The 18,649-nt window shown below is 40.6% G+C and overlaps 1 protein-coding gene across 2 annotated transcripts; it reads left to right on the top strand.

The window, feature by feature from the left end:
• Window positions 1-4: 4 nt before the first annotated feature.
• LOC310993539 (four and a half LIM domains protein 3-like) lies at window positions 5-18,180 on the top strand. Of its 2 annotated transcripts, none has more exons than XM_083981922.1 (6): window positions 5-133; window positions 11,680-11,878; window positions 14,594-14,768; window positions 15,660-15,829; window positions 16,463-16,649; window positions 17,820-18,180. In XM_083981922.1, exons 2-6 carry the CDS (start codon window positions 11,723-11,725, stop codon window positions 17,969-17,971), a joined length of 840 nt encoding a protein of 279 aa, XP_083838048.1. In that variant the 5' UTR covers window positions 5-133; window positions 11,680-11,722; the 3' UTR covers window positions 17,972-18,180. The 2 variants fall into 2 exon arrangements, with proteins under 2 accessions (XP_083838048.1, XP_083838049.1); XM_083981923.1 differs by having other exon boundaries at window positions 60-137; window positions 11,683-11,878.
• The last annotated feature ends 469 nt before the right edge of the window (window positions 18,181-18,649 follow it).

Raw genomic sequence — 18,649 nt, 5'->3', positions numbered from 1 at the left:
GTCAGTGGAAACCCGTCAGTCCCAGCTCGGAGGGGTCCAGAGGATTTTTTTTTTTTTTTTTTTAATTTCAACTTTCTCATCATTTCACAGAGAATCGCCATCCCACAGAGACAACACACATGCTCAACGACCGGTACGTGTCCATTTATTTACGGCTTTATCTCACAACGAAATAGGACACACAGGTGTGAATGAGAGCGGTGTGATGTGAATGAGTTTGCACGGGTGCAACCTGTTGAGACTTCCCCACACCCTCTCCTATTGACACCTTTACCTACAGAGCTAAACGTCACTCCATTGAGGAAACAATTAGACTTTGTTCTTTCCAATTATTATTCCTAACCACCCCTGCACACAGGCAGGCTTTAAAGTATAAGCGGTAGGCTATATGTTTCCTCTGAGATGTCTTTAAATGAGGGATCAGTAGTCGATTTATTATTATTTATTATTATTAACAAAAGACGTAAAACCATTATTGATAGGCTATGTGAAGCCAATTTTGGGTTGCCATGTTTTGAAGATGCCCGGTGTGACAGATGATTGGACATGGTTGCTTATAAAAACGTGCTACAGTGAATTTGGAGTAATATAATCCATCAATTACAGATTTGACTGCTCACAATACCAAACACCCTCTATTGTATTGCATCCTGGCAACCAAAAAGTTGATGACTGATACTTTTTTCCCTCCATTTATATATACTATATATCCGATTAAGATAATACAGATGTAAAAGTGTTCCCAGATGACCCATCACTACTGAGAAGCACCACTTAAATTATGCAAGAAGTGCACATTTCTAAACCAAATATTTGACTCCCGCTCTCCCCCAAGTCCAGGATGCACCAGAAAGGATGTTCATTCTTTAGAGTGAGGAAATAGTGGATGTTGTGGGGGGTTGAGGGCTTGAGCCGGGTCCAAAGTGAGTAACTGATACTGTGGATAACTGCTGCCGCCCCGTTTTGTAGTGGGATTTATGAGAAGAAGAACAAGGAGACCTTTGAGGAAACAATCCCCCCTGCGACTTGAATTGGCTCGGATGCAGAACACAAAGTAATAATAGTAGAATACAGCCATGTTTCACACAAAGTCTCTCTTTTATGTCAAGAAGCCTTTCAGTCTCATTGAGTTAGAGTGATGTCATGTCTACAGATTACACATTTTTGTTTCCGGAGACTCAGCAAACCCCCCAAACCACCCCACACATACCCCCTCCTCCCCCAGCACTGCTCATAGTTTCCATCACCACACACCACCATCCCCATATACCACCACAATGTTCCAAGCCATTTGGGTGAAATGAAATCAATACATTCATTGAAACTATTCAGCTCTGGTTGCTTTCCGTGAAGAAACGTGAATGAGTGTGTGTGTGTGTGTGCGCGCGTGAATTATTTTTACTTCAAGTAATTCCTGACATTTGTCTTTTTTTAGAAAACAGGGGGTGGAAGAGAAAAATCTTTTCTTCTTATTCTTCGTCTTCTTCTTGTGTTGAAACCACGTCGTTTTGCCACGTTTTGACCACAGTCGCATTCCTCTGAAATTCTTGCGTTGGGCGAAGGTCAGGCCTGTGTACAATCACTGGAGACGAGCTCGAGACAAATAAAACAGTTAAAGGGCGATGATGTTGGATTGCCAAATGACTGACGGTCATAAAACCAGACCATCAGGGACATATGATGAGAGTCTCATGAGTCAGTCTCACTCACATCGTTGTCTTTTCCATTTCCTCTTCCTCCTGTACAGCCTGGAAAGACTTGAAGGACTAGTTTGGCAAATACATTGAGTTTAATGAACTTTTTTGAACTTGTTTGTTGTTGTTAGCCACTTGGGGTCTGCAGAAATGAGTTCACAAATTGCATTTTAAGTTGATATGGTGAACTTGTTGAGTTTATACCTCTCCAACATTCACTCTTTTAGCTTTGTCTTTGGTCTCCACCATCTTTCAATGGACCATTGAGCTTCAAAAGTGCTCGTATGGCACGTTTTCTTACCTTCACTACTTGTTTCCGCATGTTTCCAGCCTTTACATTAAGCTAAACCAGCTGCTTCCTGTGGTTTTAATAGTCAAAGACAGCGATTCTTGTTTTCTAACATGTCTTTCAGAGTAATTCAAAGAACAGTAACTGTGATTACGACAACAGCTTATAGTAAGTTGTCTTTACATCCACAACTTAAGTTGATCAAAACCTCAAAATCAGTCAGTACTTGTCGCCTTTTCTGAGTTTCAACCTGCTAACTCTGACCTTGATGGATACCAGCCCTCAGCCACTCTGAGTCTCTCCAGCATGAAGATGAAGACAAATAAATGCAGCAGCAAACATAAAACAGAGACAGCAGGCCCAGCACTTTCTCAAAAAATAAACACTTGTTACCATTAACACCAGGACTTGAACTGGACGGCAGCCAGCTGGCAGCTGAAGGGACAATATGTTTACATGTGTGTTTGTTCTGTATAATAGTTGTTAATGTTTAAGATCAGGCTGGCTGTTTATTTGCACTGGTCAGCGTTTGCCTGCAAGTCCAATCCAAGTGCAATAATGTAGATGCCAAAAGTAACTTCACTGGCGATACTTTATTTTCAGAGACTCCATGAACACACTTGATTATAAACTCTTTACTCAACACTCTTCTCTTGTTTCTCAATCCTTCTCAGACAAATCTGGACATTTTATATAGGCATATTTTAGCTATGCTACTAGCTCGACTCTGGAAAGTGATGTTGTTGGTTCAGTTTGCTCCAGACTGATGAATTGCCATGAAATTTCGCACTGACATTCATTGTCCTCAAAGGAAGAAGTCTACCGAGCCCAGACTATTTTCCTCAAGCACCATCATCTGGTTGCAATTCTTACTTCCAATTATCTTTACTCTGTGTTTAGTAGTGGCAGTTAGCATGCTAACTCAACAAACTTAGATGGTGAACATGAAAGATCAGATTGTTAGCATTAGTGTTACAGTTGGGACATTTCTAATCAGATAATTACAGTGAATTGCAATTGAATTTTGATGCAATGCTGCAAATACGCAGAACAAATTGAACATGAAAGTTCCTTCTTGGCCTTTCCGGGACAAAACATTTTCTCACTCTTATGTGCACTTACTCTAAACTGGAGCTTTCAGCAGCATCCCATTCTTCTTCATCAGATGCAGTTTGCTTTATTTATCCAGATAGTTCAAAATAACAACTTGACCCTGCCCATATCAACCTCCCTGAATGACAGGTAGCGAGTGAATATTAACATTTAAGTTTTCTGTCATTCTTTCTAGGAAACTTCAGAAATTCTTAGGAAAATGACAGAAAAAAGAATGTAAGGTAAAAAAAAAAAAAAGTATCTCTAAAAGGGCCTTGTATGACTGAAAGCTGTTTATCAGTTCAGCAGCAGCAGCAGCAGCAGAGGTGAAGCTGCAGCTGGAGACCACATTGTTTCACAGAGTAAACAAACAGCCAGCTGGAGACTCATAAACCAAAGCCAGACACGTAGTCCGTCTTTAAAGGTGCTTTGTTCCCAAATGTTATGAGCTTAGTGTAACAGGTCATGTGTCATTAATGTCCAATGATACTGATCGTGTTGTGGTTTAAACTTGAATTCAGCACAGAAGAACTGATTTCTCTTGAGCCGACCCTACAACAAAGTTCAGCTGTTTTTCGGTTTAAACAACCAAAATCATGTTACGGCTTCTGCAGAGTTAGTATCTCAGAATATCATCAGCGTTTAAAGAAGAAAGGAGCAATTTATGTAGATAAGATCTTTAAACACAGACATGAAACATTGTGTGTTCGCTTTCGTTCGTGCAGCTTAAACAGGCCTTTGTGATTTGCGGGAAATTTTATGAAACAAAGTATCTTTAAGAGGTTTTACTCCCTGATGTTATCAGTTTGATATGACAGTTATGTGTCATTAATATCCACTGATAATGATAAGCATACTGATGCGATTTTCTGATGAGATAATTGATGTCAGGAGCATGTGAAGCAACACAACTGAACCTTTGACTTGGACTTAACCAGATTTGATGTTCCAGTTGTGGCGGCTCAGTCTCCCAAACATATCGCCAGTGTTGAAAACAGCAGGGAGTAATTTATCCTGATGAGATCTTTAATCACAGACAACAAGATGTAACATTGTGTGTTCATTTTTGATTTCTCATGTGTGCAGCTGAAATTCGCCTTGTGATCAGCAGGAAACCACACCACATTGAGCCTCTTTGTACAGGGGGGGATGAAAGAGAGCGCAGTCATCTGATGGCCATGAGAGACCAGCCTTGTTTTTCTTTCTTTTTCTTTTTTTTTTCTGCAACAGTTTATAGCTGCAAGCAAGAGGGTGTCACTTTCCTCCAGAGCTGCATGGCTCCTCTCTTGATAGTGCACTTTCTACAGACCATTGTGCTGCTGTCAATATTCTCATTCACCTGCCGCAAATCCATGTTGTGTAACTCAGGAGCTGCACAATATGAGGACTGTTCTGAGCCGGAGAGGCCATTAAAACAGCCTTAACCATTTCAAGGGGAATAAACAGTAAAGCAGAGTGTTACTGTTACATGTTTTCCTGTTTTAATTAAATGGTGTGTGGCTGTTACAGTGCAGAAGAAAGAGGTTGCTGTAAGGGCTAAATGCACTAAAATGTCCATGACATGTAGGCCAACAGTCAATAGAAAATATGAAATATAATAGATGTAGAAACAGCAGTATAACTACAGCTGAAAGCAAAATAGTATTTGAAAAGTGTGATTTCAGACATGCAGTAATCAGAGTCAAGTGTCATGTACAAAAATACTTAACACTGAGAATGCTAACAGGGTTATGCAAATAGTTTACTGTATTTAGCCAGCTAATGAGCCAATTTAGTGACATTTTCACCAGATTAAATGACAAACCAAACTAAATATGGGTTTGGTTTGACAAGCTACCAACGTGATTTATCTGCGTCTTCACTGTTACTCTGGAAATAAGAAAAACAAACCAAAACAGTGGTCTCATCCATCAAACTTCGTGGCTTCATTTTAAATTATTATCAAGTAACAAATTCCTCCTTTCGCTCCAAACAAACATAAATAATCACAATTGGTTTTTGAACACTTTCTTAAATGAGTGATAACTGTTGCACAGTCTTTCAAGAAACAATGACTGCTCAGCAAAAGAAACTGATGCTGAGGCCGATCTGTCTTCTAGAGACGTTGAGACATTTAAGTGAAGTCTTTGAGCAGGTTGTGTCATCATCAGACCACTAAAGGTTCATCCCCTGGGGAGCCTGAATGTCTGGTCTACCAAATTTATATAGATAATTAAAGCAGAAGTGAGTGATATATTTGTGTTAATATAAGTCTTAAATAGTTATATCTTCCGAAAGCAATCACTTACATAGAGTGTTTGGACTGAAACACGGGTCTGTCAGTCACTCTGCTCTGCTCTGAGCCGAAGAGAAAACATTTATCGTATCCTACAGTTTTTATCCAATGAGGAGAGAGAACGGCATGCAGGGCTGTGTGTGCAGCCAAGGAACGCCGTGAATGTGGTGACGTAGCGACGAGGACTGTTATGGTGCGTTCAAGGAAACTCGTATTTTTCCGACCGTGAAGTGGTACCAGTTCGATCTGGTACGAGTTCACCGGTCGGAAGTTACGAGTGGCCGTTATAGTGACTTTCACCGGTAAAACAGGTCGGAAAAACACGAGTGGGTTGCCTGGAACGCTACAAAGTCGTAAGTTGTGACTTGAAGCTGTAATTTACGATTTCAAAAGCCTGCCTGGAACGCAGCATTAGCGAAAACGACCGGATCACTCACTTCTGCTTTAACTCTACAACACAAAAGAGCGGAGCATACAGTAACTGTGATAAATCATCTGGGTTAGGATGAATGTTTGCACAAAATCTCATTGCAAACCACTGGATAATTGTTAAGATGAGAAGAAGCTTGGACCAAAGTGGTTAGCCACTAGTGTTACTAAAAAGCACCACTTTCCTGCTTTTACTGCTCAGTGTCAGTCTTTTAGTGTCAGTTTAGTTTGTGATTTTAAGTTGAAACAACAGAGAGACCTTAAAAAAAAAGAGCAGACAGCTCTTAAAACAGATTTGGAGTTTGTGTATCTCAGATTGAAGTGCCTGTTTTTAGAGCAGGAATGCAATAACGTCACCCCCAAAAAGCCTCTGAGGCATGAATGAATATTTTGTGGCCGTGACAGATTTAACATTTACCTTCATATTTGTCCCGTTGCTTTTTTTTAATTTATTGCGCATGACAGCGGTTTTCATCATGGAATAATTTGGTTTGTAAACCAACACACATTGAGTCTAAATTCCTCCTCTGGGAAAATAAACTCTAACGCCCAGCAGAGCTCTGATGGCTCGCAGAGTCCCTGGCTCCGGTCATTAGAGGCTGTCAGGTTGTTGAGGAGCGAAACAACAGCAGCGAGCCATGAAGGGACATGAGACAGGAGCCCCGGTGGCTGATTCCTGGGAGACAGTTGCCATTTGGCTGCTGCTACAAAGCCCTCGCAGCCAAGTGACTGTGGTAAATCTCTCACCGGGTCAGCGAAGAATTCAACATGTCCACTCATCAAGGTGAATTGTGGCTTTAAATAGCTTCAGCAGCCGTGCTACTTGAGAGTACTTAGACAGGATGGATGAGTGTTTGGTTTAATGTCTTGCCGTGAGGAGAACAAGGGTGACAAGTATTTCTGGCTGAGGTCCAAGACGACACCTGTGGAGTAAAGTTGAGGTGAACGCCTCCTAAACCAGGTGCTTGACAGCGTGTGAATCAGTTGACATGAATGTCAGACAGTGACGATGAACTAGTTCTTACCAGGTGATTATTTTTGCATTGTGAGCAAGTCGGTCATAACCTTAAAGAGCCAAGGTTGCAGATCCCACCTCAAATGATGGAGGATGGAGCTTTTCAGCCTCTTCTAGGTCATTGTTTTGTTTTCCAGCCCATAAACATGACTTCACCCTAGCAGGAGGTAAACATACCACATCATTCAGCTGCTTAGAAGTCAGTTATTTGGTGGGAAAATGTTTTAGTCGTCCATAAAATCTAAGTTAGTCGTAAGTTATCATCAAAAGACAAGCCCATGTTCTACTCCTCCTACATTTAAAGGGACAACGAGGAGTTTTGGAAAAGCGAAGCGTTTTCACACTACATTTATGAGCCTCCGTGCGCACCGTACATTTCTTTGACCGGCGCAAGACGGACTCATGTTTTCATTCATCAAGAATTAAAGTCAGAGGTTGGAAGACGATCACATACCGTCGTAGTTCCGACCATAAACGGCGATTTGGCAGCGTTATTCTCATGACTTGCCACGAAACCGAAAGTAAAGAAAGCTGGTCGGCTCGACCAGCATTTCCACCACCACTAATAATAACAAAATAACGATAGAGACAAAACGATATATTTATCGAAAATGGGCCCATTAACAAGTGTGGGTAACGTAGATTCATCCACATTAACGTGAGACTTTTTTATAACCAAATAGAAACTCCTCGTTGTCCCTTTAATTCTTTTAAATAGTTGGCAATAAAAAATCTGAAGTAAACATGAAGCACATTTAGATTACATCACACTTTACCAATAACAACACATTTATTTCACATGTATTTCTTGATGAGGGTCAGATTAAAATGAAAGATGAGGAGGAGCTCAGGTGAAGTAGGACACGTTAAAGCATTAGTTAAGCATTAAATACTGAATTCATCAACATGAATAATACTCATTAGTATGTAGTTTATAAACACAGTTAAAAATGTTTTACTCATTATTTATAAGCACTAACTGTATAAACTGCACACTAATGAGTATGAATGCGTTATAAATGAAGAAATCAGTATTTATTAATGCTTAACTAAGGCTTAATAGTGTGTACTTATTATAAAGTGGTACCGATCAGGTTAGTAGAACTGGAAAAGGGGTAAAAACAAACAAACAAATTAGATAATACACTTATGACCAATAAGTGGTCAATTACTTCCAACCACCAGTAATTAACTTAATTTTATGTGAAACATTGTGGATATTGTGTGTTAATAAGTGAGCTTCAGCCATTCTCTGTGCTAAGATAAGATCAATTAAGCTAAACTAGTCTAATTTCCACACATTTATCACTCTTAACTGTTGCCTATTGTGTTGCTGACAATAAACTGATGATGTATACTGCCCTAAAGGAACCATAACATTTTGTATTTTAATCAGACACTGTTGTGCTTTGGTAATTCGCTATTAGGGCGAATTAGCTCAAAGGAAAAGCTGGGATGAACAGCTGGAGATTGCAGAATGTGTTCACAGATGTTGTGGCTCAGGAAGAGAAACATAAAGCACAAAAACCAAGAAGACTATATCCGGAAGGAAAGCCATTGTTCTATCACGGCATTCATCGTGGACATGGACGGACGAGAATAGAAACCAAACTCTCTTAAGACGTTTTCAGAGGGAAGTCGGACTGATTTCCCCATCGGGACAAGCAATCGGACAGAAAACAGACGTCGTGGGATGTGATGTTTTGACTCAGTTTGGTTTTCCTCCCGTGTTTTGTTGAGGAAGCGGCCGGCTGCGCTGTTATCTGCAGGGGGAGGGGATGTACGAAAGAGGTGTCCTCAGTTTTTGTGCTAACATGGCGTTGGGGGCCGAGTCCTGGAGGAGAGGGAGTTTGCGCTTCTGGCATCAGCCGTAGGACATGACTGAGAGCAGACTGTGTTTATCTTTGTTATGTTTATCTGAAAATTACTGCATCATTGGTTATTAGAAACAAAATGTTTGATAGCAGTCAGACATGAGGAATGTAAACTACACTTTCGCGATGACTCTTTAACAGACCAGATGCAAATACTTGGAGGTTAAAGGAGCATGGAGGAGATACCTGTAAAAAAAAAAAAAAAAAAACTTTAATTCTCAACAGCTTTAATACTCAACCACAACTAATGTTTATCTGAGAAAAACAAATGGTCTTCATTAGTTTGCACCGATCTGTCGTCATTTCAGCTGGACCGATGACGTCTTATAGTACTGAAGGGGGGGTCGGATCATTCCTCTGTCCCTCAGGGAGTTTTCAAAGCAGCATGGTTTCTCAGCTGCTCTTTGTTGAACCGACCTCCTCTTTTCTGACATTTTGACAGTATAGAAACATGTCTGAACCCAAAATAAGGAGGGGAAAGTGGGCATTATAAACAAAAACTGTTTCCAAGTGAAATATTTAAAGTGTCCGCCTTTGTTAAGTTCACCGCTCCAGACCGTTACAGTCCTGAGCATGAACATATACCCTGACTGTGTGTATATATCTGAGCTCAGCCCTGCCAGGTCTTAGCTGTTCCACAGGAGGGTATTTTAACCTCCCACACATCATTTCCTCGCTCATTTCCCTTTGCCGCTGCAGAACATGGGGTCACATACTCTGTTAATGCCACGCTGTCTTCAGTAATAATGGTGGGATGATGTTCTTGTCCGTGTGCCTGGTTTTGTTCCCACCTGTCCTTCCTCTGCCCCACAGGCTGCCGCAAACTGTGCTGCTGTGTCTCTTGCAGGCCGTTTGGTGATTGTTCCTCTGCATGTAATTGAAGCATTGGAGTATATTTCGATTTCTATATCTCAGGGGTCGTCTCTGTGGTCATTTTTTTTGGTCACTCTGTGGAAACTTTCCATCTCTGTTGTCTTTGTCTGTCACTCACTCTGTGGTCATTTTTCTGTTTCTTTGTGGTCGTCTTCTGTGTCTCTGTGGTCATTTTCTATTCCTGTGCGGTAATTTTCTTTTTCTCTGTGGTCATGCTTTGATGTCAGTTTGTGTCTTTTGTGCCTTTTCTGGTGTTTTCTTCATCTTCCTCGTGGTTCATCTGCATCTCGAGGCTCTTCACCCGATTGACCTTCTGACAAAACATCTTCTTCATTGTAATCTGGAGCCTGCGGGCAGTGAGATGTAGTTACGAAAATGCTGTTAAAACCACATTATATAACAAACTTAGCTCAGTTTTTAAAGCGGACACGTCAACGTTTTTCCACCTTCAAATTATGATGAACCCATAATTTACTGAGTGGTGTCGTTTTGCACCAGACCGTGTGACTCTGTTTTTTTCAATCATAACAATCAATTTCTAACACAAATATCATTAGTTGTGTCAGCGGAGCTTTTTATATCTCACTTGCTGGTGTGTGTTTTTCAGTTACAGTGGTTTGAGGCCAAAGAATCTCTAGCAAAAACAATCAAAAGCATCTCCTTTAGTCGTATTTGTCCATGAAAAGGAATATTCACACAGGCGGACACATTTTTGATGTTAGTGTTTGGAGATCAAAAACATTTCCCTCAGTGGGATTGTGTTTTCTATCAGGCACGCAAGACAAAAAAACTAAACAAAACAAACAACCATGAAAAAAAAACACTTCTAATGACACAAGTGAGATTTGAGTCATAATTGATCCCATTTAAAGATTCTTATGAGAAAATATGTGGTGCTTTTGGAGGAAATGCTGAAGAAATTAAGAAGTGTCTTGGGAGATACTGTGTCTGTTTGAGGTTGAGGATCAGCTTTTGCTCTCAGAGAGAAATGAGCCGTCTTAATTAAAAAGTAAAAACTAATATGATCACAGGAATATCTTTGGGTAGAAGAAGTTGAAGAAAGTTGTGCATTCATGAGAAAGGAAGTAAAAACAAGACAAACGCGTGGTGTATCGCCCCTTTAAGCGCAAGCCAAACGCAGATGAAAAAGCCCTGGAGAGCGCCTTTGAAACTGAGAACACTGCTTCGTTTCAGCTCCCAACAATTAATATTGTTTAGTTGTTCTTTCTCAATGTCAAAACCGCCACAGGGGGTTTCGTACAAGAATGAGAGGGAGGGAGTCGCTGACATCACGAGACCTCACTGGTTAGTGAGTAATGATGAAATAGGAGAAGCAGTTAAATCATTACAGTCCTGTTTTCTTCACTGCGAAACAGCCATAACTCATTGACTTATGCAGCTCTCTCTCTGTACTTCTTGGATCAGAAACATTGTTATGTCTGTCATAATAATGTTTCTACTTCTTGCACATTAACTCAATAGATTTTAACTGATCCTATATGAGCAGTTTTACCACTTCCTCCAAAGTGATACCTCCTCTGCTTGATGTCTCTGCTCAACGGTCACTGATCATGTGGCTGATTCCTGGTGTTGCAGCATGAAAACAGTCACATGGAGAATTATTTAATTTGGTGGTGACTGACCAAGTTTAAGTAAAGGTATTCTGAAGTAAACATGTGTTTGTTTTGATGGTAAATATGATAAAGCACATTAAGATAAAAGAATGATCATACGGGTGATACTGAGACAAAGCCACTAAATACTAAATATTGTATATGGGTATAAGGGTATTACACTACTGATTTCTAAAGGTCATGAACATAGATATAAAATGATATTTTGCCATATATGTTATCGGTTGTAAATTATGTTTGTGTGTTTTGTTTCATGAAACTTTTAACTTGATGTGTAAAAAAAAAAAAGCTTTGAGAAGTCTCTTTAAATGTAATGTTTTTTGTTCCTTTTTTTTGTTTGTTTTTTCTATTGGTCCTTGATTCTCAGCTCTACATCCAGAATCTGTCTGCCTCCCATCTATTCTTCTTCCTCCTCCTCCTCCTCCTCCTCCTCCTCCTCCAGCTCCCCCTCCTCTGACTGATACCAAATGCTGAACTGTTTGTGCATTTTCTCCGTTTTTGCAGGAGGTCATCCTGAAAAAACTAAAGAACTAAAGGAGAAGACACCATGAGTGACCGGTTCGACTGCCATAACTGCAACGAGTCCCTGTACGGACGCAAGTACATCCAGGTGGAGGACAACCCCCATTGCATCCCCTGCTACGACCGCCTGCACGCCCACACCTGCCAGGAATGTAAAGAAATCATCAGCCACAATGCCAAGGTACAAAAGCAACAAAGTGCACTTCCTTAATTTAAAGTATTTGTATTTAATAAAATTCTGTATATTCACTGATTGAAGATTTATGTTCGAAACACAAGATGTTTTTATAAACTGGAGCAGCAGTTTGTTGATTAATCAGAGTTATTTGATTAGTCACTCTCGTGCAATGTGACTCAACTACTGAGGAACATCAGTGCTGTAGGAACCTTATAATGTAAATAAATATCCAATGCTACATCTATTTAAAGCAGAAGTAAGCGATCCGGTCGTTTTGGCTAACTTCTTGTCAGTGGATGGAGTTAGCAGTCCCCGCCCTCGTCCCTACGTCACCACCTTCACACGCATCCCTTGGCTGCACACACAGAGAGGACCGCCCCTTTATGCCGTTCTCTCTCCTCATTGGATAAAGGTTGTAGGATACAAGGAAAGTTTTCTCCTCGGCTTACAGCAGAGCAGAGCAGAGTGACTGACAGACCCGTGTTTCGGACCAAACACTCTATATAAGTGATTGCCATCGGAAGATATAACTATTTAAGACTTATATTAACACAAACATTCCGCTTACTTCTGTTTTAATAAGCATAAGGAAATGTTATTCAAAATGTGCCCCAAAAGGCCGTAAGTGCTTGTTATAGCTATTTAATTTTGTCTATTAAACTTATTAAAATTGTCCAAAAAAGTTGTCTAATGTAATGTCCTAAATGTTATTGTTAGTTGTCAGGATGTTACCTGAATACGTGCCGAAGATAATTATGTAAAACTGTTGCAATTAAATCAACCAGAAATACCAGATCAACCAGATGTTAAAGCATTAGTTAAACACTTAGTCCATCATTTATAAAGCATCCTATATTTCCTATATATAAGCTTCCATTTATCTAAATTAATATAAATATATACGATTAGGCACATATATACAATTACTAGGGGACAGCCTACCTCCAGAAAGATTTATTTAATTTATATAATAACAACTCTTTCTACTTTTAATTAACAAAAGGATGGAGGTTATCTCATAAATCATAACTCTTCTTCCAGAGCAGCGAGTTGTCTGTAGGCTACTCCCCTTTAGCTCTCCACTCAGTCAGTAAGAATGAAAAACACTGACCTGACGGAAACACCCAGTGACGCCACCAGGCCGTCGGTGTCCTGTGAATTATGGACTGGCAGTGAATTATGCCGCTGCTTGCTTTGGCCGTCCCTCCGCTCCGCACACAAGCCGTAACAACATCCATCCCTCATCCGTCCTCACCCCTCTCCGCCACTTGTTTCTTTTACCGTGAAAGCCTAATTCCTCAAAAATAGGTTTTTCATGCTCCGCTCAATGGGACCATTTATCACAAAGCTTGTCCGAGCTGCAGATGAACTGGAACACCAGCAGGCGTTAAAGTGTAAAATCTGAAAGTGGGTTATTCTAATTTGTAAGAAAATATTATTATAATTATTTAAATGGATTTTCCTCCCATTTATCTCCTTTGCCGACTCTTTTGTGTTTGGAGGGCAGAGGGAAGGCTTAAAGGGATAGTTCAACATTTTGGCAAATTGGCCCATTGCCATAATCGCTATAGTCATAGCAGTAGGTTCGTTACCTTTAATTGTTGGTGTAAGCTATTTTTAGAACGGAGGAGCGGAGCGGCAGGCTGTTCAGAGCTACACTATGGAGGCTAATGGAATTTCTTGGTTTCCCTCATCAAACTCATCAAATACAAAATCCCAAAACTCCAAAACGCTTTCGTGGACAAGTTGTGACCTGCAGAATCACCACGCTATGAGATAATAATGGAACGTTACGAAACGGAGCCGTTTTCGAGGTAAATACAGAGTCTGCTTGCTGAAAAACTGTCCCTGAACGCAACGCGCATCAGCGGTTTTGCATGAATTTACCTCTAAAACAACTCTGTCTCGTAACGTTCTATTATTATCTCATAGCGTGGTGATTGTGCAGGTCACAACTTGTCCACGAAAGCGTTTTGGAGTTTTGGGATTTTGTATTTGATGAGTTTGATGAGGGAAACCAAGAAATTCCATTAGCCTCCATAGTGTAGCTCTGAACAGCCTGCCGCTCCGCTCCTCCGTTCTAAAAATAGCTTACACCGACAAATAAAGGTAACGAACCTACTGTTATGACTATAGGGATTATGGCAATGGGCCAATTTGCCAAAATGTTGAACTATCCCTTTAAGGCTCTCATGCCGGCAAACTTACAGAGCACTGAGGAGTACTTGTGTGGGAAACTGAATCCTGTGGCTGACCGTGACCTTTGACCTTCAAGCGGATGGAGGGGGGGTCAGCAAACAGAGGCTCCCTGTGAGGAACAATAACATATCAAGTGTTTTTATTGACCTCCAGTTCAGGGCACAGTGTTCTGATTTCAAATGAAACAGTGAAGCCACATTTTTCTCTATGTTGATAATAAATCCTATGAGAGGTTATTACAAACCATAAATAACAATATATTATGTTTTAACAATAAAAAAGTTAGCCTATCTGTCTTTCAACACCTTCCACCATTCTGTGAGTGCAACTCAGCTCTAAGACCAGTGGTTCCTAGAAAAGACAACATTTGCTGACAAAGAAGATTTCCATTTTCCCCCCAAAAAAAGAAAAAAAAAAGATCAGAAACTGTGCATTTTTGTAGAACAATTTATTTTTGTTTTTGATATCTTAGCAAGCAAGGTAGTGATTGGAGTTTTTTCTTTCTTTTTCTTCCTCCAGGAGCTCTTCTATGAGAACAGACATTACCACGACCACTGCTTTCGCTGTTTCCGCTGCGACCGCTCTCTGGCCGACGAGCCCTTCACCAGCCAGGACGACGCGCTCGTGTGCAGCGACTGCTTCTGCAACGAGTTCTCCTCCAAGTGCGTGACCTGCGACAAGACGGTCATGCCAGGTATACGGACAAGAAAGACTGAAAGAAGCCCACGCAACACTCAGTAATCATGCATCAGCAGTCAAGAGGTTCACACACCCTGTCTTTTGCAGAGGCCAATGAGTTTTTGTGAGGCAAAGTGTGACAGCTAAGATGTGACACAGTGATTGTTTCCTTGCTCTGGTGAGAAGTTCTCCCAGCAGACGTTTCAGCTCTGGCTGCTGTGACAACAAGAGTACAGCAGTGGTGTCGGATGACTGAAAATTACCCGGGCCTGTGGGTACTGTGGGATTATTATAACTTTTCTGCACTGAGCAGTTATTTTCTTCAGTTTCTGTTCGGCCCTGGAATGCCTTTAAAAGCTGCTGCCCTCTCCCCCAAGTTCAAGTTCAAAACATCGTCATGCCTTTGGTCTTCATTTCAGGTCCCAAAAGTTGTAAAACAAGGCCGGTGATTAAAGGATTTGACATCCAATTTCATGAGCACGACTGGTTCCTGGCTTCTATAAACCTCTCCAGTGAGGCGTGTGTTTCTCATGCGCCCGTGGGAGTGGACTAACTGCCACTTATGAAATAGTGAAAATTGTAAAATGAGTTGGGATGCTGTGCAGCCGTGCTCGCATTGCTTTGCCACAGCCTGTCAGATTAGTTTGATGAGAGATAAGCTGAGCTGAGCTGACTGTACAGTGCAGGAACAGGTTTAGCCGTCACACTGAATTATCACTTCTGGCCTTCTCTGTGTTTGTGTGAACATGATCAGATCTATATAGTTACAGCAGAGCAGGGCAGAGATCAAAGCAACGCGCATGTGACACCGAAGCTTCAAAATGTCAGAAAAGATATCAACAAACAAAAGTCTATAAGTTTCCACTTTCTCCGTGTCCCTCACTCCTTCTCTTTTCCTCTCTGACAGGATCAAGGTTGTTGGAGTACAGCGGCTCCACGTGGCACGAGGATTGTTTTGCGTGTCATGGCTGCGAGAAGCCAATTGGTGCTGAGGCTTTCATCCCAGACAAGGACAACTACTACTGCGTGCCGTGCTACGAGGGCAGGGTTGCTCCTCAGTGCAGCCTCTGCAAAAAGGTGGGCAGAGCTTTGATTATCGGACTGATACTGACCATAAATATTATATTATCTGCAGAGACTATTATGTTTCTTATGAGATAATTAATCAAAACAACTGCCAATTAATATTAATTAAGTTGGAACGGTGATCGTGTCCGTCTTTTTCTCCTCCTTGCTTTCTTTTGACTTTTCATAGAGCATGCACAAACAGCACAAGAACGGAACAGCAAAGATTAATAAATAAAAGAACGAAGATGTGAATGAATGAATAAATAAATAAATAAATAAATAAATAAAGCAAAAAAAGTCCAAAAATGTACTTTGAACAACTTAAAGGTAGAAATGATTCATTACACTTCAGATAATACTGATAATAAAATCAACAGTGACTCAAATGCAAGAGGACAAGCCACAAAGAAATGCAATAACCAGATTTGGTTTGGTAGAAAATGATTTGACCTCCTTTCTTTTGAATTGAAGGGATCCATGAGCTTTTAATGTTTTAACTTTTGAGTTGGCATTTAATGTACTTTATATTTACCACAGTAAACTCTTTTTTTTAAATGGATAAACCTAAAGAGGCACGAGACACACCACAGACATAACGAAGGTACTTTGAGATCTATGTTTATCTATGTTTGTGCCCTGCAGGCTCTCACCAAAGGAGGGGTGACCTACAAGGACAAGGTGTGGCACAAAGAGTGTTTCTTCTGCAACGGCTGCAAAGCTCCTCTGGCTGGTCAACCTTTCACCTCGCAGGGGGAAAGTCCATACTGCGTCAAGTGTTTCAGCAGCCTCTATGCCAAAAAGTGTGCTGGCTGCAACACAGCCATTACAGGTGGGTAAAGCGAACAGGCGTTGTAAATGCATTCTTCCTGGTTGATCTTGGACGCGGGTGTCTTTGTTACTTAGCAAGCATCTTATGTTTTCTTCATGACTCCTGCTAGTCTTGATTATCTACTATCAGTAAAGGCTCAAATGCCAAAGCAATACTCTGTAACAAACAGGTTTAGGCAAGCAGGTGACGCTCAGGTTTTAAATCTTGCCTGTGATCCCTTCTGTGAAGTTTGCATGGTTGCAAACACCCTTTCTTTGTGTTTGGGAGTGTTTAAAAAAAAAAAAATCAAACAGTAAAAACACTGTACACTGAAACAGCAGCAAACATTCAATAGTAAGTGTCTTGGTGTGTATTAAAATAAACTTAAAACCTTCAACAACTATTTTTTTGGCCATTCAGAACAAACATCATGAACCTATCATCACCTTTTTGGCTGATGTGGCAAACAGTTACAGTATGTAGATGTATCAGAGCAACTAAAACTTCATTTAGAGTTGGGTTTCTTGGCATCTGATGAAGGTAAATCCAGTATTTATTTACTCTCTTTTAACTCTGTTTTTGGTCTTTGGGGAAAACATCTAGTATTTTAGCTGCTAAAAGAGGTTTTATTTGTGCTGCTGTAATTCAGCTTTGAGCAGGTAATCCACAATGGGTTATGGGAGAATGACACTATGAGAGAGGTGAGGCTCAATCCAAGTGGAAAATTAAACAACAAGCGATTATTGGTAGGACCTTTAAAGGGCTACGGTTAAGGTTAACTGGCAACACAAAAGGCATTAAACTCAAAACCGAACCACCACACTATGATGTATCTTTTACTTTCATCACTGATTCTGCATGTTCAGACTAATTTAAAAGATGCTGCAATAACACCGTATGGGCCCTTAATGAATACAGAAGAGGAACAAGGAGACTGAAGAAGACACAGTGCAGCAATAGTGGTTTAATTCAGTTGCTTTCTAGCAGTAGACATGAACTCTGAACTTAATACCAGCAGGTACACAAAACTGCCAATGTTTTCTTATTGTTACTGCCAAATGTTGATGTTATCTGGAATTCATTTATGGTATTTCCTGAATGTTGCAAGGCTCTTATTAAACTCTATTTCCCGCCCCCGGTTAAACATTCCTTCATTAGTCGCTCATACGTTGTATGCTGCTGTTGTTGCAGGGTTCGGGGATGGAAAGTATGTTTCTTTTGAGGACCGGCAGTGGCACCAGCCATGCTTCAAGTGCTCACGCTGCTCCGTGGGGCTGGTGGGCTCCGGCTTCTTCCCCGACCGTGACTTGATTCTGTGCACAGACTGCAACAACGAAGACTGACCGGCACTAACTACACCTGCGGCACCTGCACCCGGAGTGGCAAAAATGTCAAACACTGCTGATACCAGCAGAGAAACTTCCAAACCTCAGCTTTGCACATGAACACTGCAGTATCGCTAATTCACTCACAGTGTACAGCTGATACCAAGCTCAGTATTTACGGCTCAAAACCCCTATCAGCCTTTCGCACAGTGAAATGTTTGTATAAATTCTGCATAAATGTCATGTTTTATTTGTATGACTTTTTCCTTAATTTTTTTTATGGTTTGCACATCAGAGAAAGAATGACAAATTATAAACATATATACGTTTAAATTAAGTGCATTTATTCATGAAGGTGATAACCCACCTGTTTATAACACCAACATTTTAAATGTCATTGTTCTTTTTCAAGAGAAATATTTCAATTTGTAGAACTGCTTTTCTTCTTTTCCTGCAACTTGCTGCTTGAATGTAAACATGCATTTTCTTTTTCATCGTACATCAACTGTCACTGGTGTACATCATGCAATAAACAATGTCATAAAACGATGTATGGTGTATAAATGAACTGATGAATGGAGAATGTGATTATAGAACAGAACATGCATCATAAACCTCAAAATATAGGAATCCCAGTATAACACTGGTTCATTTTAAAAAGGTCACAAGTCAAAATGGTCAGATTAATAGTCTGCA

The sequence above is a fragment of the Trachurus trachurus genome (assembly GCF_905171665.1).
Source record: "Trachurus trachurus genome assembly, chromosome: 11".
NCBI lineage: Eukaryota > Metazoa > Chordata > Actinopteri > Carangiformes > Carangidae > Trachurus > Trachurus trachurus.
The sequence above is the reverse complement of the archived record's forward strand: the minus strand, read 5'-3'. Positions and strand labels throughout refer to the sequence as shown.